At 50.0% G+C, this 24,297-nt stretch overlaps 1 protein-coding gene across 1 annotated transcript in view; it reads right to left on the reverse strand.

The window, feature by feature from the left end:
* The window catches only part of aff4 (AF4/FMR2 family, member 4), a gene marked incomplete at its 5' end in the record, with an annotated part of 21,462 nt that extends 4,626 nt beyond the window's left edge, over positions 1-16,836 (reverse strand). The window contains 16 exon segments of the mRNA XM_084474555.1: positions 331-356; positions 359-393; positions 3,814-3,911; positions 5,487-5,715; positions 6,375-6,460; positions 7,164-7,315; positions 7,680-8,529; positions 9,021-9,174; positions 9,504-9,596; positions 9,856-9,922; positions 10,168-10,201; positions 10,633-10,719; positions 10,841-10,879; positions 12,360-13,208; positions 16,712-16,762; positions 16,765-16,836. Coding sequence (XP_084330681.1) covers positions 331-356; positions 359-393; positions 3,814-3,911; positions 5,487-5,715; positions 6,375-6,460; positions 7,164-7,315; positions 7,680-8,529; positions 9,021-9,174; positions 9,504-9,596; positions 9,856-9,922; positions 10,168-10,201; positions 10,633-10,719; positions 10,841-10,879; positions 12,360-13,208; positions 16,712-16,762; positions 16,765-16,836 — 2,922 coding nt within the window.
* Positions 16,837-24,297: the final 7,461 nt, after the last annotated feature.

Genomic DNA, 24,297 nt, shown 5'->3' on the forward strand with positions numbered 1-24,297 from the left:
ATTTCCATGTATTGGGAACCTCTTTTTGCACTATTTACTCTATGAAGAAACAACTATACATGTTATTAGATAAAAACGTTGAAGGGGGTTTTCCAGGTATTGCCTTTTAACAAAATCAAAGCGAATAAGAAACCCTGTGTCAGGGCAAAACTGCGACATTGTATTTCTGTGATGCATTCTCAGCATTCTCACGAAACCCATTGACTCAATGTGTGCCCTTCAACTACCCCAGATGCAAACACACAACCTGATGGGGGCGGGCCCCTGGCTACTCTGCATGACCATCGGGGCCATTCTCTGGGCTCCACCGCTCCCCGCCCCGGGGCTTACCAGCGCGTCCGCATTGTGTTTGAGTTCTTGGCTTCCTGCAGGTAGTAGTCGGCCGAATGGACCCTGAAACACACACAGAGCCAGGTTCAGTTCAGTGAAATGGCGGGGGCAGCCGAGACGGCCTTGGGAAGAGGATTTATCCCCGCTTCGTCATTGCGGCGGAACTTCAACCGTCTCCCGTGGCATGAGTCAGCATGGCCCCCTCACACCTCCCGCGACACTGGAGAGCCCATGACATTTGCTTTCACTGAGGACTTCCCCTGTGCTTACTCTTTTTTATGGAAATGCGCACAACATTTCAACAACACTGTTGGGCAGGTGTGTGTGTGTGTGTGTGTGTGTGTGTGTGTGTGTGTGTGTGTGTGTGTGTGTGTGTGTGTGTGTGTGTGTGTGTGTGTGTGTGTGTGTGTGTGTGTGTGTGTGTGTGTGTGTGTGTGTGCGTGTGTGTGTGCGTGTATCAGAGATGCACAAAGAGACTTTTTGCAAGGTCCTAGTCAAATCCCAAGTCGTTGAGCCACACGTCCAGTCTCATTTTCATATAAATCGATACTGTTTTTACTCTTGTTTTTCCCCCTCTATTAAAGTGATGTTTTCTACTTTAATCATTGTGTGTCGACTCTATAAGTCTTCTTCTTGTTTGATATATGTGCTGATATTAGTTATTGTAAATGTTTTGAATGGGACTTAAATGGGTTGTGTGTGATTCTAAGAAAAGGCCCAGACAGCATGTAAATACAGAGCATTAGAGAGTTTAGTTTGGACCAGTTAAACGTCAAGACACACCATTTACTGAACGTGTCAATGAGATAAGATTTAAAGGACTATAAAGGAACGTGGAATCAATAAAACAGCACTTTAAAACAGGACAAGAAATAAGGTTGTTTTATGAAATCGGGGGGAGGGGGTATGAGTGGTGGTGGAGGTGGTGGAGGGGGTATCAGAGGTGGTTGAGGGGGTATCAGAGGTGGTGGAGGTGGTGGAGGGGGTATCAGAGGTGGTTGAGGGGGTATCAGAGGTGGAGGTGTTGGAGGGGGTATCAGAGGTGGTGGAGGGGGTATCAGAGGTGGTGGAGGGGGTATGAGTGGTGGTGGAGGTGGTGGAGGGGGTATCAGAGGTGGTTGAGGGGGTATCAGAGGTGGTGGAGGTGGTGGAGGGGGTATCAGAGGTGGTTGAGGGGGTATCAGAGGTGGAGGTGTTGGAGGGGGTATCAGAGGTGGTGGAGGGGGGTATCAGAGGTGGTGGAGGTGGGGGAGGGGGTATCAGAGGTGGTGGAGGGGGTATCAGAGGTGGTGGAGGGGTATCAGAGGTGGTGGAGGGGGTATCAGTGGTGGTGGAGGGGGTATCAGAGGTGGTGGAGGGGGTATCAGAGGTGGTGGAGGTGGTGGAGGGGGTATCAGAGGTGGTGGAGGGGGTATCAGAGGTGGTGGAGGTGGTGGAGGGGGTATCAGTGGTGGTGGAGGGGGTATCAGAGGTGGTGGAGGGGGTATCAGAGGTGGTGGAGGTGGTGGAGGGGGTATCAGAGGTGGTGGAGGTGGTGGAGGGGGTATCAGTGGTGGTGGAGGGGGTATCAGAGGTGGTGGAGGGGGTATCAGAGGTGGTGGAGGGGGTATCAGAGGTGGTGGAGGGGGTATCAGAGGTGGTGGAGGTGGTATCAGAGGTGGTGGAGGTGGTGGAGGGGGTATCAGTGGTGGTGGAGGGGGTATCAGAGGTGGTGGAGGGGGTATCAGAGGTGGTGGAGGGGGTATGAGTGGTGGTGGAGGTGGTGGAGGGGGTATCAGAGGTGGTTGAGGGGGTATCAGAGGTGGTGGAGGTGGTGGAGGGGGTATCAGAGGTGGTTGAGGGGGGTATCAGAGGTGGAGGTGTTGGAGGGGGTATCAGAGGTGGTGGAGGGGGTATCAGAGGTGGTGGAGGTGGGGGAGGGGGTATCAGAGGTGGTGGAGGGGTATCAGAGGTGGTGGAGGGGGTATCAGAGGTGGTGGAGGGGGTATCAGAGGTGGTGGAGGTGGTATCAGAGGTGGTGGAGGGGGGTATCAGTGGTGGTGGAGGGGGTGGTGGAGGGGGTATCAGAGGTGGTGGAGGTGGTGGAGGGGGTATCAGAGGTGGTGGAGGGGGTATCAGAGGTGGTGGAGGGGGTATCAGAGGTGGTGGAGGGGGTATCAGAGGTGGTGGAGGGGGTATCAGAGGTGGTGGAGGGGGTATCAGAGGTGGTGGAGGTGGTGGAGGGGGTATCAGAGGTGGTGGAGGGGGTATCAGAGGTGGTGGAGGTGGTGGAGGGGGTATCAGAGGTGGTGGAGGTGGTGGAGGGGGTATCAGAGGTGGTGGAGGGGGTATCAGAGGTGGTGGAGGTGGTGGAGGGGGTATCAGAGGTGGTGGAGGGGGTATCAGTGGTGGTGGAGGGGGTATCAGAGGTGGTGGAGGGGGTATCAGAGGTGGTGGAGGGGGTATCAGAGGTGGTGGAGGGGGTATCAGAGGTGGTGGAGGTGGTATCAGAGGTGGTGGAGGTGGTGGAGGGGGTATCAGTGGTGGTGGAGGGGGTATCAGAGGTGGTGGAGGTGGTGGAGGGGGTATCAGAGGTGGTGGAGGGGGTATGAGTGGTGGTGGAGGTGGTGGAGGGGGTATCAGAGGTGGTTGAGGGGGTATCAGAGGTGGTGGAGGTGGTGGAGGGGGTATCAGAGGTGGTTGAGGGGGTATCAGAGGTGGAGGTGTTGGAGGGGGTATCAGAGGTGGTGGAGGGGGTATCAGAGGTGGTGGAGGTGGGGGGAGGGGGGTATCAGAGGTGGTGGAGGGGGTATCAGAGGTGGTGGAGGGGGTATCAGAGGTGGTGGAGGGGGTATCAGAGGTGGTGGAGGGGGGTATCAGAGGTGGTGGAGGTGGTATCAGAGGTGGTGGAGGGGGTATCAGTGGTGGTGGAGGGGGTATCAGAGGTGGTGGAGGGGGTATCAGTGGTGGTGGAGGTGGTGGAGGGGGTGGTGGAGGGGGTATCAGAGGTGGTGGAGGTGGTGGAGGGGGTATCAGAGGTGGTGAGGGGGTATCAGAGGTGGTGGAGGGGGTATCAGAGGTGGTGGAGGTGGTGGAGGGGGTATCAGAGGTGGTGGAGGGGGTATCAGAGGTGGTGGAGGTGGGGGAGGGGGTATCAGAGGTGGCGGAGGGGGTATCAGAGGTGGCGGAGGGGGTATCAGAGGTGGTGGAGGGGGTATCAGAGGTGGTGGAGGGGGTATCAGTGGTGGTGGAGGGGGTATCAGTGGTGGTGGAGGGGGTATCAGTGGTGGTGGAGGGGGTATCAGAGGTGGTGGAGGGGGTATCAGAGGTGGCGGAGGGGGTATCAGAGGTGGTGGAGGGGGTATCAGAGGTGGTGGAGGGGGTATCAGAGGTGGTATCAGAGGTGGTGGAGGGGGTATCAGAGGTGGTGGAGGGGGTATCAGTGGTGGTATCAGAGGTGGTATCAGAGGTGGTGGAGGGGGTATCAGAGGTGGCTCCTCTTACCGGTCCTCAAACAGCAGCTTGGACCTCTGTGACTTGGAGCCGTCGGTGGAGAGCGGCTGAACGGCCAGCAGGTTATCACAGCCCTTGGAAGACTTCTCCTAGGGAGAGAGGGAGGGGTGATTAACTCACTCTGCTGTGCCACCGTCACCCTAAAGCCTCTACTGTGCTCTACCTACAAAGAAAGAACCATTAAGAAAAATGTTTGTTCTTTTTCCTTTGCTTAATTTTGAAAGCGCTTCGGCAATGTAATACAAGCTTTTTTGAATGGAAAATGTTGATGTTGTGGGAGACAATTTAAATCATTTGGAATCTCATATCAACGTAGAAGTACCCTATATCCTATTCTGATAAAGCCATTTGCATTGACTGACAGACGAGGGACGTGAGTGAGTGAGAAAGGGTGAGAAAGGGAGAGAGGCGGAGTAAGTGAGAAAGAAAGCGAAAAAAAGATGCATAGATGAAGGGGTAGACTGGAAGTCAATTTAAAGACGTTAGAGGTGAGACAGAGCAGGGCTACCCTGTGGGTGTTTCAGCAACACCAACAGCGGGCCTCTCTCTCCTTCGAGAGCAGCAAATCTCCAAAGCCAACAGGTGTATACCAACACACCGTCAGCACATACACACAAACACACACTCCCCCCCCCCCCCCCCCGATCACGCTGCACTCCCCACTATTCCCGCCCCGCCCCTTAAGCTCCAGGATAAGGGTGCAGAATACTTTCCTGGACACATTACCATCCTGGACACATTACCATCCTGGACACATTACCATCCTGGACACATTACCATCCTGGACACATTACCATCCTGGACACATTACCATCCTGGGCACATTACCATCCTGGACACATTACCATCCTGGACACATTACCATCCTGGACACATTACCATCCTGGACACATTACCATCCTGGACACATTACCATCCTGGACACATTACCATCCTGGACACATTACCATCCTGGGCACATTACCATCCTGGACACATTACCATCCAGGCCGTCTACGGATCATGTTTATAGCCTCTGGCAAGCGGCCAGGAGGTCACGCTGCCCTCCTATGCTATACAATATGCTTTTCCATCCTCATGGGGGATAACGCACCAGTTAATAATAATTAAAAAAAAGTATTTAAAACTTAACTAAAAGTCGCCACACTTCAACCCAACCAGCCGATGTGCAACCTGCAGTCACCAGTGCCCCTCCTGACCAATCCGTGGCCCTCCTGACCAATCCGTGGCCCTCCTGACCAATCCGTGCCCCTCCTGACCAATCCGTGGCCCTCCTGACCAATCCGTGCCCCTCCTGACCAATCCGTGCCCCTCCTGACCAATCCGTGACCCTCCTGACCAATCCGTGGCCCTCCTGACCAATCCGTGGCCCTCCTGACCAATCCGTGCCCCTCCTGACCAATCCGTGGCCCTCCTGACCAATCCGTGGCCCTCCTGACCAATCCGTGGCCCTCCTGACCAATCCGTGGCCCTCCTGACCAATCCGTGCCCCTCCTGACCAATCCGTGCCCCTCCTGACCAATCCGTGCCCCTCCTGACCAATCCGTGGCCCTCCTGACCAATCCGTGGCCCTCCTGACCAATCCGTGCCCCTCCTGACCAATCCGTGCCCCTCCTGACCAATCCGTGGCCCTCCTGACCAATCCGTGGCCTCCGGACCCCCACCTTGCCGTCGCGTGCGCCCCGCCCCTTGTCCTCTCCCTTGCGGTGCTTGGAGGTGCCCTTGGGGCCGTGGCTGCCCTCCTTGCCGCTGCCGGCGCCGCTGGACAGCGAGGTGGACGACTGGCTCATGGTCCTCTTCCGGCTGTGGTGCTCCGCCTTGGGGGTCCGCTGAGGGCCCGAGATGGAGGGCGAGGGCACCGGCTCCTCCTGCTTCTCCACGGACCTCTTCGACCTGGGGGGGGGGGGGGTGGGGGGGGGGCGAGCAGCAACGGTAACGTGTTGTTAGTGTGTTAACGAGAAGGGGCTCGCTACACGTGGTTTCCTGTTTGGTTACAGAGATATTCTACTGAAGAGAAATCAAAACCAGCCACACGACCACACGCACCACGAGACATGGAGCACTAGCCGTGTATCACGACAGTAAACCGGATCCAACATCACCACCCTGTCCGGTGTCTGGGGCGGCCCAGTGAGAGTCACCGAGGTGCTGAGCGACCACGCAGATCACCTCATATCTCATACAGTAGATATGAAGAAATGTGGTTGTCGTTCTTTTATATATCTCAGCCTAAATGGGCCATGTCATTGTTGGGATACGCTCCGCTCTATATTAAGACCTTTAGTGGGTCATTAGAGCACTTTGTGCAGAGGAGTTTACAAGGTAATTTTGGAGCAGCGTTTTAAATGACACACACACACACACACACACACACACACACACACACACACACACACACACACACACACACACACACACACACACACACACACACACACACACACACACACACACACACACACACACACACATCCGACTGGTAACCCATGAGTCAGGGTTACGTGTCAGGGATGGACTAGCTGCGTGTTGCAAAAGCACAGATGAGGACTCACTCTTTACTGCTGCTTTTATGGTGTGACAGAGACTTGTCTTCCTGCTTGGACCTCTTGTTGTCAGGCTTTGTACCGTCGTCGTCGTTCTACGGCCACAGGAGGAAGAGAGAGAGAGAGACAGAGACAGACACAGAGAGACAGACACAGAGAGAGAGAGACACAGAGAGACAGACACAGAGAGAGAGAGAGAGAGAGAGAGAGAGAGAGAGAGAGAGAGAGAGACAGACAGAGAGACAGAGAGACAGAGAGAGAGAGAGAGACACAGAGAGAGAGAGAGAGAAAGAGAGAGAGACAGAAAGAGACATTAGGCAACGTTAGGCAGAGGAATATGTGCCAAAAGGAAAGGAAAAAAATGGCAACTGCTTTGTGTGATCCTTTGAGTTTAGATGTACTAGCTAATGTACAATGTTTATTTCTTTGTTTATCTCAGTTTGCCTCCATCTCAATGAAGCACTTTACATTTGTTAACTGCTGTTTTACAAAATGGTGTCAAAAGATTTGGCGCAGCTACTACGGCAATATATGTAAAACATGACAAACCGCCTATGGGAAAGATTCACTCCTCCACCACAGGGAAAGTCCCTTAAACCGACTCTCCCAACGGAAGGGTGTCAACACAACAGCCGTTTGTCACTGGACCTAGACCTTTTCCCTTCACTCTGAATGAAAACACATTCAGAGTGCACACGTAACACATAATGAGGTCTAGCCAGCAGCTGGGGGCCACGGCGTGGCTCCACACGGTGAGAGCCGTGGCGTGGACCCGCGACGCCGCGGGGTGCGTCCTACCTTGTGTTTCCTCTTGCCCTTGCTGGAGTTCTTCCCCGAGCTCTGCTTGCTGAACTCCTTCCCGTCCCGGTCCAGGGAGTCGTCCCTCTCCACCTTGATCTCGGCCGGCTCCTTGTAGGGACGCCCGGGTATCCTGGTCAGCAGGCTCAGGTCTGGGGGGAACGCACACCGCCAGGAGCAATGGAGTCACAGATACCATAACACCAGTAATAGTGCTGGATAGGGGTGGGCAATAACTCTAAAGTGTTATCGTTTACTGCTTTGAATGCTGAGACATTGACTACCTTTGAGACCCATTCTATCGTCTACATTTAATACGAGGTTTCAAATGTCAAGGGAGAAAGGCAAACTAGTGGTGAGGCCCTAATTGAACCACCATATGCCTTAATGTAATGACCCTCTCAGCAGACCATTTCAAATGGAGCTTTATGTCTCCTTTATAAAAACAGCTCATCCTCCACATGAGGGAAAGGTCAACGAAGGGTGAGACAAAAGCCCCGGCGGCGGCTAACGTACCTATCTTGACCAGGAGCGCCTGCTGGGGGGGCGGCCTCCCCAGGTAGTGCTCCTCGGGGTCGCTGAGCGGCGACAGCAGGCCCTTCTCCTCCAGCGGCGAGAACATGCAGACGGGCGTGCGGATGCTCTCCGAGTACTTGGGCGTCTGCGACGACGACGGGATGCTGTCGTTCTCCTCGGAGTCCGACGACGACGACTCCGTCTCCACAAACTCCCGGGACTTCTGGGACGTCTTGGTGGGCGCCTTGGCCTTGCGTTTGTCCGTGACGGCGGCGGCGCCGGCGGCGGAGGCGGCTCCGGCGGCGGGGCCGGCGGCGGAGGCGACGGCGGCCGAGGCGGGGGTGGTGCTGGTGCTGGTGGCGCTGGCCGCCACGGTGGGCCTGGGGGACGACTTGGGCTCCTTCTTGATGCTGGGCTTCCGGGAGCCCTTGGTGGCGGCCTTGGGTCGGTGCGGCGGGATCTCGGGCGCCGGCTCGCTCTCCACCCTCAGCCCGCCCTTGGGCTCCTCCACCACCGGCGGCTTCTCCGACTTCTTGGGCTGCTTCTTCCCCACCGTCCGCCGCTGCGCCGGGCCGCCGCCGCCGTCGCTCTGGGCCGGGGACTTCTGCCGGCCGCGGGCGCCCTCCGCCCCCTTCTGCGGCGGCCGCAGGTCCCGGCCCGGCGTGGGCGCGCCGGGGTCCTTGGAGCCGCCCTGGCCGCCGTAGCTGCGCCCCGAGCTGTTGTCCCGGCCCTCCTTCTTGTACTTGGGGGTGGGCCCGTTGGCGCCGTCCGCCGGGGACGCCGGGGAGAACTGCTTGGCCTTCTTGAACCAGTTGTCCAGCTGCCACTTGTTGGCCATGTGTTGCGTGGGCTGGGGGGGGGCAGACAGGACGGGTGTACGGGTTAGGGGGGCTGGTGTCCAACACACACATCTACTCATGTCTGACCGCAGCACAGTGAATTAGGTTTTTCGGAAGGGTACACGAGAATGTCAGTAACGGGGGACACAGCCTCACTAAGTTCATAATGCAGCAGACCTACAACGTGGCCGCAGGGAAGCTGCCAAAGCCGGCTCACTGAAAAGCGTCATTTCAGTTGATGGCATATGCCCTAAACAACGGGTACATAGATAAATATTAGGAGCATTGACTACATTCTTCCTTAATTGTCCTTAAGCCATGCCTTGGTCAACACGGCCAAGGTGGACGGTGGGCCCTGGGTATGGGAGCCCGCACCCTGGTGGTCTGGGCCCTCCAGCCCCCAGGCTGCGGCCCCCCTGTGTGGCCCCTGGTGGTCTGGGCCCTCCAGCCCCCAGGCTGCGGCCCCCCCGTGTGGCCCCTGGTGGTCCCTCTCTCTCTGTACCTCGGGGGAGGCGGGCCGCGGGGGCTCGTTGGCCTCGCTGTCCGTGGAGCTGCTCTCGCTCTCGCTGTCCGACCCCGAGCTGCTGTCCGAGCCGCTGCGGCTGCTGGAGTCGTCCCGGGAGGGGTCGGCCCCCTCGCTGTTGTTGCTGTTGTTGCTGTGGGGACGGGAGGGGGGGGGGGGTCACTCGACGGGTGGTCACACAGCATGAGCCACTGCTCTTTAATGCCTCGTTATTCATTGATTTTCTCGTTCATAAAAATTGCTATGATTTTAAATGGTTTAAATCCACATGTCTGGGATGTCTTTCTATAAATAGAAGATATGAATATTAAACAAATACAAAGTATGCCAACGGACCGATCGCCAGCCTCACAGTTGAATTTGGGTAAAGTGTGTGTGAGGTTTCTTTTTGGTATGCATATCATCAGGCGGAGGAGGTTCTGGTAACGCTGTCTGTAGATATCGATCAGAGCCTATTGCTACCTGGTAGACGTGTTCCTGGAAGTGTTTTTGGCAGAGTCCTGTTCCCCATCGCTGTCCTCACTGCTGCTGAGTTTCAAGTCATCCTCCAGCATACTAAACCAGGGTGAAACGGGTGTTTAAGCCAATTTAAAGAGGTTCACATTGCAGCGCACTAGTGTTTAGTTTGGATGGCCTTTCCTAACATAGGGGGCGTGGATAAGTCAACGTTTCTACTGCTCAAGTATGTTCTTCTACCAAGTCTTACCAAAAAAAGAATAAAAAGCATACTACATATGTTGTGTGAGTACATGCATGCATGGGGTTGTGTATCAGAAAGACGGGGTAAACCAAACTGGGGCTCTGGCTCTCTTACTTTGGCTGGTCCTCACACGCTTTGGCTTGGTGGCTGCTGGAGCTCTTGGACGCATCTCTGCACCGCTCTGGAAACACAGGAAGGGAATGAGCACTAGGACCCTGAGGCAGCACCCGCTCAGATTCACCCGCCCGTGACGAGTTGACTACTTGTAGAAATAACTGTTCCATTAATAACAGCCTATTAAATCAATTGCAGAGAGCCTGCGTGCAGAGATTCAAATATACCTATACAAAGACGGTTACTAGAACACAATAATTAATTTAGCATGCACATAAATAAGACTGAACATTAGGTGTGGGAGACACTTACTGTGTCCCCCAGGGAAGCCAGCGTGCTGAGAGTCCTACAACAAGAGGAAAAACACATTATTACAAATAAAGCTACCACACAACTGATACAGAAATTGAATAACAGCCAATTAGAATCAAGTAGTTCAGCAGTTCGGCTTCCAAGAAAACCATTGTGTACAGCCAATCCCCTTCCTCCACGAGAGACGCAAGAGCTTGCATGCACCGAATAACCCCAGAACCCCAGTGATGTTGTCGGGTATTGGGCTTCAGAATCCAAATCATTGGGGGAGAGGGCTAGAACTTTGAAGACCCAATAACAACGTCATGCCCCTAAACTGACTTTTTTATCGTTCTTTTTTTATACAGGTTTGGCAACAAGACGTGAAGCCCTGCTGGGTGTAGGCCCCAGAGAGAGGGGCTCGGTGGGGGGGGGGGGGTGGGGGGGGGGGTGAGCGTGGCGGGGTGCTTGCAGTGGGCTGCTGACCTTCGTGGGGAATGGAAACTTGGACGGCTCAGTCTTGCAGGGAGTGTGGATGGCTGTGAGCGGCGGGGGCCACGACTGAGTCATTTCCTGTGACAAGTGTGTGGAGGGGAAAGAGTCAAAAGGAGAAACACTAAAACATGAACACAATCACATGGACCCCATTGGATGGTGATGCTGATTTTAACATGTAGGAAAACATCGGGGTTACCTTTAAAATCTCATCCACGCAGTTGGCGTCCCCGGCGCCCTGTGGACATAAACAAACATTACAGCACGGCCAACGAGGCGTGACAGGTGAACCTCCACTGTGAGAGGCGTGAGTCTCTCCATACGCCCCGGGGGGCCACAGCGGCTGTCCAGAGGTGACCGCTCAACGCCACACAGCCTCAGACAACTTTCACTATAGGACCACAGCGTACGCATGTGAGCATCGGCATTAAATCTGACCCACAAGACGGGCTACTCTTAGCCTACTGTACCTCAGGCCAATATGACTGACCGTGTTCTATACAATACATCTTTGAGAACAGTGTGCGGCTTTGGTGGAGACGGAGGGTCAGTTCTGTGTGATTACACACCGCAATCACGTCCACCATAAACAAACTCCCTTCGATAGAGAACGTAAAAGCGATTGACTGATTGTTCATTTCAAATACGTGTGAATGATGTGTTTGAGGGTATAAGAAACGCGGCACCAGTCGATGTTGTGGAGCAGCGAAGTGCACCAGCGACAACCACGGGAGAGGGTCGTTTCCACCCGTGGGAGGGTGCGGAATTCCTGCCTGTTGTGATTCATGTCTTTTTGTACTTAAAGCCCACAAACGCAGCAATAAGCGCGTGGCCATAAAGCCATCTTAAGTGGGGAGCGAACAGCAGCCCTCCCAGGGAGCGCTGGCCCAGCGGTGTTGACGGCTGGAACCCGCCCAGGGAAAGCTTCTCTTCTGCCAGGTTGGAGGTCATCGTTTCTTCCTTTCAGTCAACAGTAGACTTAAGATTACTTTCTTACTGAAGCTGAAAATGTAGTCAACAAGTGTCACTTGTTTGAGACTCCTTTTTTGTTTGCTTTTTTAGTTGTAGATCTCTTAATAGATCCAACATGCAATACCACAATAGTAATTATTATTTTGGTTTAACCCATGGTTAATCACAACCTTGTTCTTTTCCCAACTCTCAAATCTTACCTAGAGCAGCCTCTATAAACTGGTGTATTTGGTTATTATAATACACATTCTTTCAATGTCGCTGATATAACAGCTTGATTCATTCTTTGAAGCATTTTAAGTTTTGAAACCCTGAAGCCCAGCAGGTTTCCATAGGGGGTGTGCATTACTGCATCATGTACTGCAGCATGTGTAAAGACCGTGCTGGGACTGCTCCTTATCACGTCAAGGCCATCATGACACCATTATCCATTTTTGGCTACTTGCACATAAACTCCTAAAAAAGCCCCGTAAATCTTTCAAATTCCCTTTTAAAGCAGTGTCCTTCATGCTCTTTGAAATCAGTAACCAAGTCCCATTTCCATTGGACAGCTTATGCCTAAATCTATGGTGCCCATGTTTATATGTTTAACCCTTGCAATATCAAAAATAAACTTTGCGTTCAATTCAATGTTTTTAGCCCAATCTACACTTGTCCTCTTTTCCCCCCTTCATTGCATGTTTCAGTTCAGTGGTTCCACTGTGCTGGTAGGAGCTCATCCACCACACCGCGCCGCCGGGCCTCACCTCCACCGGCTGAGAGGGGATCTTGAGCTTGGAGAGCGCGGCCTTGCCGTTGGACTTCATCTCGCCCATGGTGCCGCTGTGAGACTGCCCGCTGTAGCTCTCCCCCTGCGAGCTCTTGGGCTCTGCCGTCTCCTGGCCGTCCATGGGCCGTACGTACGCCGTGGGCTTCTGCTGCATGGAGCCCGGCTTGGACATGAGGGACGGGGGGAAGGCCTGGCCTGAGTGCGGGCCGCTGGGGAAGGACGAGTGGACGCGCGAGGGCGAGTCCCAGTTGGCCTCTCGGTCTCTGGGGGACTTGCGGTAGCGCTGCTCCTTGCCGTGGTGCTGGTCGGTGGACATGGAGGTCCGCGAGTGGCCGCCGCCGCCGCCGCCGCCGCTGCTGCCGCCGGCTGTGGAGCTCAGGGAGCCCTTGGCCGGGCTGGACGTGTGGGACTTGGAGTGCTCCCCGCTGCTGTGCTTGCTGGACTTCTTCTCGCCGCCGTGCCTCTGGCTGCCGCCCCGCTGGCTGCCGTGGCCGCCCTGGAGGCCCGAGCGCTTCTGGGACTGGGACGAGGACGAGCCGGCCGCGGGCCCCACGGGGGTCCACTTGCTGCCCTGGCTGTTGTTGCTGCTGCTGCTGCTGCTGTTGCTGTTGCTGCTGCTGCTGTTGTTGTTGTTGTTGTTGTTGCTGCCTCGCTGGTCGCCGCCGCCGAACAGCGCCTGGCTGGATTTCTCCTCGGACGAAGTGGTAGTGCTGGAAGGTTTGCCGCCAAGCTTTGGCATAGTGTCTCCGCCGATGGGTTCTTTCATCTCGTCGTAATTACCCAGCATGCTCTGAATACGGCTGGACAGTTTATCTTCCTTGCAGGACTGCAGAGAGAGAGAGAGAGAGAGAGAGAGAGAGAGAGAGAGAGAGAGAGAGAGAGAGAGAGAGAGAGAGAGAGAGAGAGAGAGAGAGAGAGAGAGAGAGAGAGAGAGAGAGAGAGAGAGAGAGCGGGAAGAGACAAGAAGAAGAAGTATGGACAAAGGCAGAGGATGAGAGGAAAGGAGTAGGATATACCAGATGAGGGGTCGAGAGGGGGAAGCAAAGGGAATGGATAGAATGATGAGTGAAGGAACGAGAAGAAAGGGAAAACACAAACAACAAGGGTCAGAGCCTGATCAGTTCACCAAGTTAATGAGCGTCCTTTAGAAATGTACAGCCTTGATTGCATTCCCAAGGCCTATAATGCAGAAATATGGGATTTGCATAAGACTGTGCTTCAATAACTATTACTAAACAAGGGTTTAATTAAAATGAACAGTGTATCCTTATAGCGGTGATAGCTTTACACGTGCAAAATATATGATCGACTAGACCAGTGATTTTCAAACTGTGGGACGGTACTGCAGGTGGTCCGTGGAAAGGTAGGACTGTGTGTAGACGTATTTTATTATGTGTATTATAAGGTGGTCCGCGAGAATTCTTGATTATAAAAAGGGTCCACACACACTCAGAGTTTGAAAACCCCTGGACTAGACAATCGCTCAGTGTATCTACATGGAGCACGAACCAACCAAGCCAACAATCGGACAGACTCTGCCTATAGGTGGCGGCAGGAATAATAAATAAAAGAGAAACGATTTTCCATAGTTCCACCAAAAATAAATAAGGTTAAATCAATCACGCCGTTGGCCGGCGGCCGGCCAGCGGCCCGTGGGACGAGGCGGAGCGCTGCGGAGAGGATCTGGTTTCAGAGGCCCGAGGGCGACCTTGGGTTCAGAGTCACACAGAGGAAACCTGGACCAGCAGTTATCTGCTGCAGGACGCAAACACGCTCACTGCTCCACACCTGAACGGCTGGGGCCTTGTGGCATCTCTGGAATGGTGCGGTGGCCCGGTGGGCGTGTGTGTGCTCATGGAATCAGGTCACGCTGACTGTGAGTAAGACGTCCCTGGTGTACATTGAGTGAAGGGATATGGTCCAATGGTTTTAGCATATTGTTTTGCAGTGTAGTTGGAGTGTTGGCTTTACAGTAGTGCAGTAGTGGCTTTTTAAAAGGCCTCTTGATGAGCATATACTCCTTTACGGTGGAGTGTAATTGCCTGCATTGCCAGCTCGCTAAAGAAATGAAGTAGATGTTAAAATATATGTCAACAAAACAGATATGCTGTTGGCTTATCACATCTTTAACATGTAGGTTACGGTGGTGGCCAAGGTACAACCCCAGAACAGTTACATAAGACTGAAGCTGCCATATTCGGGAAATATATCTAGAAACTAAAAACTAAAACTAAAATGCACTTACTACATTGCTGATCTACATCAATCAAAGTGCAGCTGCAGCCGAGTGTGTGCACACACGGCCATGAAAGCAGAACACGGCATACTTCAATTTAGTGAAGCATGACAGAAGAAAGAAAAAAAAAAATACTGACTGCTGCAGACTCATACCCCCATTAGAAGCAACCACTGATAATTCTAGTCGTTTTTCATCTGCACGGTTAAAGAGAGGTTTGGTTTTTTGCAGAGCGACCAATGAAAGAAAAGAGAAAAAAAAATAACTGGGGCCACTTTAAAAGACATGCCTGCCACTACGCACATGTGCGCTCAAAGGCTGCGTCTCATACCTTTCACTTTGTTGTGGGACAAAACAAGCGGGCCTCATCACAACCCTCACCTCTGATCCCTTTACATTCCCGGCCTGTCAGGACGCATTCCCCGCACAGCCTCTGATGACTGGCTCTGGCTGAGGAGAGGAGCCACTGAGCTCTGCACAAATCTGGTTAGTGGCAAGAATTAGAGCTGCGCCACGGACACAAATCCGCTTTACAATTACAGGGACCAGGGCAGGAAAGACTGGGGCTAGCAGGCCCACATGTCACTAGTAATGCCAGGGAGGAGGGCCGTGCAATACAGTAGACCGAGGAGGAACCACGCTCAACATGTTAATAGTCAACCATCGAAAACAAGACTCACTGCAAGACGTGTGCCTGGTCAACAATGAATGCTTGGATAGGAACATGATAAACAAAAGCTAATTTACTGCTGCATATGATCAACCCAGAACCTCTGGAGATCCCATCTCCTACATCAGGTCCCTGATGTATTTACTTCATTCATTAGTATCCAATAGAATAACCCACTGGTCCCTTCATTCCAGTTACTGCCATGCACTTTGACAAATAAATAAGCTACAGTTAAGCTCCAATGAAGTGCAGTGTGGTTCCAATGATATTTGGCCCAGTGCAACCTAACCACCACTCTGGAATTAAAGTTAGCTTTACACTTAAAGAGTAAAAAGCGACATTACTTTTTTACTGAGCACTAGAGAGGGCAAATAACGAAAATCCCAATACACAGTTAACACAAATCTAAATGCTTTAGAACCGGCCATTGTTGGTGAATTGCGGTCTATAGTCAACGTAAATAAATACACTTCAAAAAGGTTTACAATCAACTGCGCCAGAGTCCATAATTTGTCTCCGTGCACGAGACACACAAGCAGGAGAAACATTCTGGTGAAAAGCACACTGGTCAGAGGCAATGGCTTGAAATCGCAGTCAAGTCCAGAAAAAAATGACCATTATGTTAGTATCCAACAATGATGTCCAATTAGACATTGTGTCCAGGTCAACAGATCAGCTTTGTGTGTGCGGTGCGTATCCAACTGTTACAGTATGGATGAGGCTCCCTAATGGGGGGCTATGCGGTACAGTAACTATTGATTTTCTCATGTCATTTGCTACTTTCTTAATTTGACAGTCTTTCACACTTTGTGGAGCAGTTGATTACTGCTTTATCTTCTGGGTTGCATTATCAATCCCTCGCAGAGGGAGAGAGAGGGCGGGCGGGCGGTGTCCACCCTGTTCCCTATAGAGGCTGAGCCACAGAGACATTCAGAGAGGGGGGGGCTCACTCCATGAACCCAGCTTTGTTGTGGACGGCTGGGACAGCGCTTTAACAACAATACAGACGGCACGAGCAGCCGTAAGGTTGAGCCGGGAAAGGGGCTGACTCGTGGTCAGGGTTTGAGGGGCAAATTAGGGTGTGGTGCAAATGACTAAGAAACACTGCCTTCTGAAAACAGCACCAGCACTTACCTCCTGCTGTAGCAGATTAGTACAGAAAAAAACACTAGCATTGTCCTACAGCAGTAAACCAAATCCCCCAAAAATACAACGTTAACAGGTGACTAAACTGCATCCTGGTCTTGTTCTTTTTCTCTATTCAGTAATACGGTGATGCTCTAATCCTGGTACCTAAAACTGAGGGGATCAATCGTACAGAAGTAGAGGGCTACAGAATAGCGGAAAGGAAAAGTTGGACAAAATGACACAAAAAAAAAAAAAAGACAAAAAATTAAAAGAAAAATCAACAGAGCAAACTTACAACTTTATAGGGTTCAGGAAAGAGAGGGGAATTTGCTGGAAGGCCTCTCCTCCGCCTTGCTGGATCTCTTGATTGCGCCTTTCTCTTTCTTTCATTCGGAGCACATTCCGGTCCTCACGGTTCATGTTGCTATCGAGAGAATCACAGACACAGGTCAGCACGCAGACACGAGCCTCCAGAACAACAAACAGAGGCCAACGCACCAACAGAGATTACACCACATTAACATCGGCCCTGATGGCCAGAATAACAATGCCACAGAGGTCAGGCTAAAACGACCAGGGAAAGAGACAGAAAGAGAGAGGGGGGGGGGGGGGGGGAGACAACAACGACAGCTTCGGTTGCTGGCTGTGGGGAACAGCGTGCTGGGTTCGAGACGAGGCCGCCCACTATCACCTGCGACACACACCCAGAGTCACCCTGTACGCTGCTGTGTGACCCCAGGGGTCCTCTGGAGCTATGTCACACCGCCGGAGGGACGGACACCTTCTGAACAGACATGAGGTGGGACCAACAGAGGTCTACAGTACTGTAGACAGCAGTGGAGGCGGGGGTTCATGTCCATGCGCAGAGAGGCTAGGTGGGGAACTGAAGACGTGCCCTCCGCACACTCCTGCTGACCTCACCTAACTAGTGTCTAGGACCACTTAAGAAGAGTGTCAAACACATCAAGTCAAAACATTTGAACTGGTGTGGCTGTAGAACCTGATGGTGGCAGAGAAGCCTGCAACTAGGAATGACTTCCTGAACATGTCATCATACATCTCTTCTCTGTGAGGAACGTGCAGCCAAACACGTTCCTCACAGAGAAGAGATGTAGAAGAAGAGAACAGAGTCAGTTCTTTCTTCAAAGAAAGAACTGCAACACTTTCATGGTGCTTGTTACCCAGTTTTACACATGACTGGATATACCGATGTACATCAACAGGCATAGTAATGGAGCAAATTAATTAACTGTGGCCAGTATGACTGACTGACAGTTCTCGGAAGTACGATAACACTGGTACTACTCACCGCGACTAGACCCAAGCCTTTTCTCCATATGACACACTCATCTGCGCAATAATATAAAACTACAGCTGTCAAGTCGGCAACACGTTACCATTTGATTGCCTTGCATGCAAGCTGGCTATCTGGGCCAGCAAATGGGTATTTCCCACTAAACCACATTCATCAATACCAGTCAAGTCTCAAAGGACCAACAATTCCCATCTGAGTCAATACTCTTAAAGGGCAAAGTGATAGTAGAGTAGTCTGTAGCTGGGTTCCATACAACCAATCTCAGGATGTTACTGTGGCCTTAAGTGTTGAGATCCAACATGGACCGTCCATTAACACAGTTTTACAGCAGGAGGTGTAAAAGCCATTCTCACACTAAAATGGAAGGATTTGTGCCAAGCTGTTTCTAGAGTAAATGATAAATTAGGGTTCATGTTGTCATGTTTGCCAGCCTAGGTCCAGCATGGCCACTACACACAGGGGGACCCAGCCTGGAGCAAGGCAACTGCTACAATCAGCCCCATTTGTTTAATCTAAAAACCGGTGCAACAGTGAAGCAAGAATGTCGTTATTAGATTTTGTTGAGTCAAAAGAGGCCAATTAGTGCTGGTGGTTAAGGGAGTGAGGTGCCACGCTCTCCATGTTGGAACAATCTAACCTCCCGGGGTTCCCTTTCATCGCTAAACCCCATTTATTCAGCACACATGAAGCCATTGGGGGGCGGCCACAGATAAGTTAATAAAACCAGTGTTGGTTTCAACAGCATTTGACTATCAAACCACAAAAGCTCACATCATTTTTTTGGGGGGGGGTAAAATGCACGTACACACAAACACACACACTGACTATCAACTTGGATAAGATCGGAGTAGTATATATATATATATTTTTTTTTTTAAAAACCCTTGTACAGTCTCGTAGCCAAGAACCGGTTTGGAAATGACAAATTCAGCTCGAGCAGAAACAAGAAGAGTCCTGCTGCTGACAGTGGGCCGTTATGAGTAATGCAACAGGTGTCTCGGCTAGACTGGCAAATTGCAAATGCACCGGGTATTTTTTCAGGCATTTCAACCACAATGAGGAACGTAACTCTGAGGACCAGAATGTACCAAGGCTGGTCCATAATCTTCTTTTTTTTTTTACAATTGTTTTGCGCTAAAGTAATCTGCCTTCAGACAACAACTCCACAAAGCCTATACTCAAAACATACTTGCTATCGAAATAAAAGCCTCGTGATCATGGCACAAAAATGTCAGGACAAAAGGCTTTTTAAAACCAAATATTACATAGTTGAAAACCAAGTTTCAATTTTCTTCACCACAAACAAATATTGTGCAGTATTAAGCCAACAAGTCTGGACAAACATTGCGATTGAAATATTGTTAGCAATTGAGTGTTAAAGTCCCTCATTGAGAGAACCCAGAGTACATCTGGGGCATTAGAACAAGCCTTCAGCACAGGCCTAGTCCACATCCTTCAAATTAAACATTTACCAGCTTCAATTTGTGGAAACAGCACACAATGGGGAAAGTTTGATAACAGTTATGCGAACCATTGCAATAGGTTTTATTCAATTAAACCTGATACAGTTTGTAACATTTGGCATTCAAAAAAAAGTGTGTAATTATTTGCACGGCAACTGCAATTTGATAGCGCAATTGCATAGCCAGGCTAAAGAGCCAGGCTGTGCCCCTCGCAGCTAAAGCAAACAACATGGCTGGAATAAATGTCCACCGGGACCGAGACCCTACACAACTCTGCACCTGTGTGATAGAGTCAGTCTGAGATAGAGTCAGTCTGATGCTAGTGAGACCATGCTCACCTCAGGTAGCTTAGAATAGAATCCCCAAACGTCATTCTCTGAAGGAAGACCAGCGCCTCGTGTTCACAAGCCCACAGATAACTAATGACAACATGTCAGAGGTTTGACAACAACTTAAAAATAATCAATATACACATAAACCTTTCATTTGGCATACCAAGTTGGTACCACAATGATACAAGGCTATGTGACAGTGTGTTGCTCTGGGTCTCAAGTTACATCTTTCACTACTACCTACTACTTCTACCAAAAGTAGAAGTAGTAGTATGAGTTCAAAACAAAGAGCCTTATGATCACAGTCCCAACACACGGCACAGAACTGCCATTACAAATGATTGATTTGATGGGAATGACTGACAGCCAAAAATCCAAAACAGGGCCTCAACTGCACACACTAAAGTTTAGTCTTTACAGAAGACATCCACGCCAACAACAACAACTGACCGCCAACACTGAACATTGAACATGTAGCCAAGTGACCAACTACTAGATTTACATATCTTACCCTGCCTGAGAGGCCATGGCCCCAACCACTGAAACATTGGAAGAAGGGGGGGGGGGGGGCTCAGATAGTCTCCCAGGGATTCAGAAGTATTCCCCTCATAACCTGTCAGACAGCTCGGATTCTCAATCGTCCCGTGCCGGAAGCAATGTGGACTTTATGATTAAACCCCAGGGCTTTTAAAAGTCTAACTGTAGTTCCTTCACTTGGTTCGACGGTACAGTGCATTTCCTTAGAGTAGAGACAAATCTGACTAGGGGAGGGGAGGGGACTGCTGGTTCTCGGGAGATACCATGTCAGAGAAAGGCAGGGGGGAGGGGACCACACGTAGACCGGGGACAATGGTTATAAGCCCAGCGGAGTCAATTTTCTCTCTCTCCCTCTCTCTCTCTCTCTCTCGTCGGGGCTCATCCTCTTGAATGATAAAAGCAGCCTGATCGTATTGTCTGCTGGAAGGTGAAACTCTCAGAGATTAGCTACGGTATTATTTCCCTCCCTATAGTTGCCAAATGCAAATTTTCAAAGTTCGACTCCAAATGCACTGAAGTCCAATGTAAATCATTACACTGCATAAGAGTGGCCATAAACAGAATATCTGGTAAGGCTTAGGCTAATTCATGTGGGACAACTAAAACAAATGTTTTAAATAACAGTCGAAATAAGCTTTGGATAAACTGGAAACCTTTGAACAGGACAATTAAACCATTTTGTGACGTGCAACATTCAAGCCCCTTGGAGAACCACCACAGAAAGAACAGCGTGCAAGTGGTTAAACGGATCCCCACCTTCCCTTCATGAATGGTACGATCCAACTCAAACCATATAAGGAGATGTTATTTTATACCACAGAGCCAGACCCCTTGTGATGTCACTGCCCTCATGACAGCCCAGCCAACCAGAGGCAGACTTACCATCAACAACCTCCCTCCCCCACTATGTCCCAAGCACAGCGTAAAGCAGCAGCCCAGTCTTAAAGGAACAGTGCAACACTTCCACGGCAGGTTAGAGCCAGGGGGCATTTTCATCAGCTGCATGACGACACGTAGGGGAAATGTGGTATTGTTGTAAGGTGGCTGTTGTCTAAACAAGACACCGCACCTAACTGAGGCTTTAGAGATTAATAGTAGGCTTAAAGACTGGATCTTTACACCATCAGCATGGATTTGAATGAAATATGTTTTCGACTGTACTTGGAACAGAAATGCAATATGGGCTAGTGTTGTCACAATACTGGATTTTCTAACTTCGATACAATACCTTGAAAAATATTGATATTCAATACATTTTGGATACCACAGGGAAAATTTCAGGGTTTTTTTCTGAAAATAACATACCCAAAGTAAAAAACTCCACAACTGCAAGGGCTATAATATGTCATCTTGGTGTCAAAAGAGTGGATACAGCTAGAACACATAGCACACAGCATAAGTGGAAGATTACATTTCCACCTGAAAAAATGATTAGTTGGTCATGACTCATTATCAGCATGAGTCATGACCCTCTATTGAAAGTTCTCGCAAATATAATAGACGCCAAGGATGACACCAAGCCAAACACTCACAAATACACCATATGGCCACCAGATAGCGCTGAAGAACATGTGTTCTGATTGAAGGCAATTTACCCATTTCCTCAGAAACCTTCTCTTAGTCATAAATGTAAATACCATGTTTTGTTACAAAATTTGGCCCGGACACCGGATTATCCGTTAATGTTGGTTTTATGCAATCATACTCAACTTTGTGGACAAAAACATCCAAATGTACAAATAACACTTTATATTATATGTACAAACAACATAGCATTTTTGGTTGTAAAAAGGGTTAGGGTTAGAAAAAGAAAAAAGGGGAAGTTTGTTCTTTATGGTTATTTGCGAGTTTTAGTCACAGAGTGATATGGTTTGGACTGCTGTAATCAGTGGAGGCTCGGCTTTCATATGATATATAGTTTGTGCAGGTCACATTTCGTGGAAAAGATTGCTATTGCTGTGCATGTGCATAGTTATGAAACACAAAACCTTGTTCTTGCATACATATTTCCTTGGAAATTAGACTCAGAGCCAATGTTATTCTGAACAGCCCTCCTGCCGTTTTCTTTCTCTACCAAAAGCGGCCGCGGAGGCCCTGCACTTGACATCACGAGTACAGGCTCACTTTTAGCCAACACCACCACACACAGCATGGAGACTGGTGCCAAGTTCCTCTCATCAGTTCTGCCTCCATTTGAGCCCTAATATTCTGTGTTCCTTGGAAACATGTATTATCACTAACAAGAAGGTTGTTTCCTCATGCGGAGATATCATTAAACACGTTCAATGTGCCGTTTAATGGTCGACCTACGTCGAGCTGTAAATCAGCCATGATTTTAGTTCAACTCACTTCCACTCACTAAATGTTTTTACACTGCCAAATATGCGCGTCTTATGCACGCCTCTTTCCCGGCATGGTCTGCGCATTTACACTGGCCGAGGTAATATACCGGCTTGAGTTCGCCCCCCAATTTACCCTCTCGGACCCCACACATATTGGCGGTTTAATTTTCATGTAAATGCGATTAGATGACTCCGTGGTTCCAGGGGCGGGACTTGGGTAGGTGTTGCTGCGTTGTCATTACAACAGAGACAACGCAGCGATATCAACATGAGTCGTTCTAACTGGAGGGACAGTGAAATCCGCGAGCTGCTGATCATGTGAGAGAAGGTGATGCAGTCCCATTTAACAAAGACAGGGAAAGATGGTGCGATCTACGAGAAAGACGCAGAGGAACTCTCCTAACGAGGCATTTGTCGGGATAAAAAACAAGTAAACAACAAAATAAAGAATATGTTGCCGTTTTTGCACTTGTAAAAAGTTAATCGCGTTTGTAGTACACTCAGATGTATACTCATTCTTGCATGCAAGTGTCTTGAGTCATAAAAAAATAAAAACATTCGTAGTATGAAAATTAATCTAAAGAGGTCTACTCTCCGTGCGTAGCCCCGCCTTCTCCAGTGAACCAAGAAAGCCGGCTCCGTAACGACGGGGGATTTTACCCCCTCGGTTTTACAAAGGCAAGACAGTGAAATTGCAGTGCGTGCCAAGCTGCGAACGTACCGGCTCGGCAGTGTGAAAATGCCTACTGTGTAGACGTGTTCCGAGCTTGGTGATCGATTGACATCCATTACATCCCGAGTGCTTGTGTAACCACTAGATCTTAGCTTTGCCCAACACAACAAAAGCCTGCGAACTGCTATGGCTAGGTAACGTTCCCCAATACTGCTCAAGTTTGGATTCTGTGTTCCCATTATGATGTCAGACCTAGAGACTGAGGCGTGCAGATCACCCTCAAAGTCAGGATATTGGCTGCGTTACAGGTGATGTGATAATTCAGAGCACAGAACTGCATAAGCACTGCACAGGCTCAGTTATAAATAAATAAAAAAGTATGGTATAAAATACAGTCAAAAATACAAACGCATCTCTTTCTATTAAACTAGTTTCCAACATCTTATGAATACATTTTTCATTATGTTAACATTTATTTTGGCAAAGTTTTAAAGCAGGATATATAATTAAATAGTCCAAAATAAAGCCTTTGCCGTTGCATTGTTGTGCAGACTGAAATAGGTTTGTTCTCCAACGATGAGTGGCTGGCCCGGCTAGGCGGAGTACCTGAGTTTGACAAGTTTTTCTGGAACCAGGTGTATTAAAACAAACATACATCTGAAGTTTGAAGTATATAATTGTTTAAGTTAGAAAGATATTGGATATTCAACAGATATTGATGCTCTGAATCCCAGCGATCTGACATGGGGAACTAAAGATCACCAGTAGGTGTCCCGTGTGTCTGGCGATGTATATCCGCCCAGGAGGCAGCACCACCACTCTCTATAGAGCTATCGTTGGGTCAATACTTCTACACAAGAGGCGAATTACAAAGAACTCTGCCCTAAACAATAGCCTGACTAAAACGCCATTCACCCGGATATGTCTTACGTTACAAAATATCTGCAATGGATTAAAAGAGTAAAAAAAACAGCAAGGCCAGTAGTGCTTTGGTGTGAGTGTAATGCACATATAAAGTATATAATACAGGATAAACCTACTTTCCATCTGTACATGGTGGAATCTACCGCTGACTTAAAAAACAGAGTGCACAAATAGGTCCTCCACATTGAGATTTGGGCACTTATGTCCCATCTATTCATCATTCTACAGGCCATAACTATTTAAACCAAGCAAGACTGGTCAAAGTTGGAAAAATGCATATGAGGCACACAGCATT

The sequence above is a fragment of the Micromesistius poutassou genome (assembly GCF_964030765.1).
Source record: "Micromesistius poutassou genome assembly, chromosome: 10".
NCBI classification, from domain to species: domain Eukaryota; kingdom Metazoa; phylum Chordata; class Actinopteri; order Gadiformes; family Gadidae; genus Micromesistius; species Micromesistius poutassou.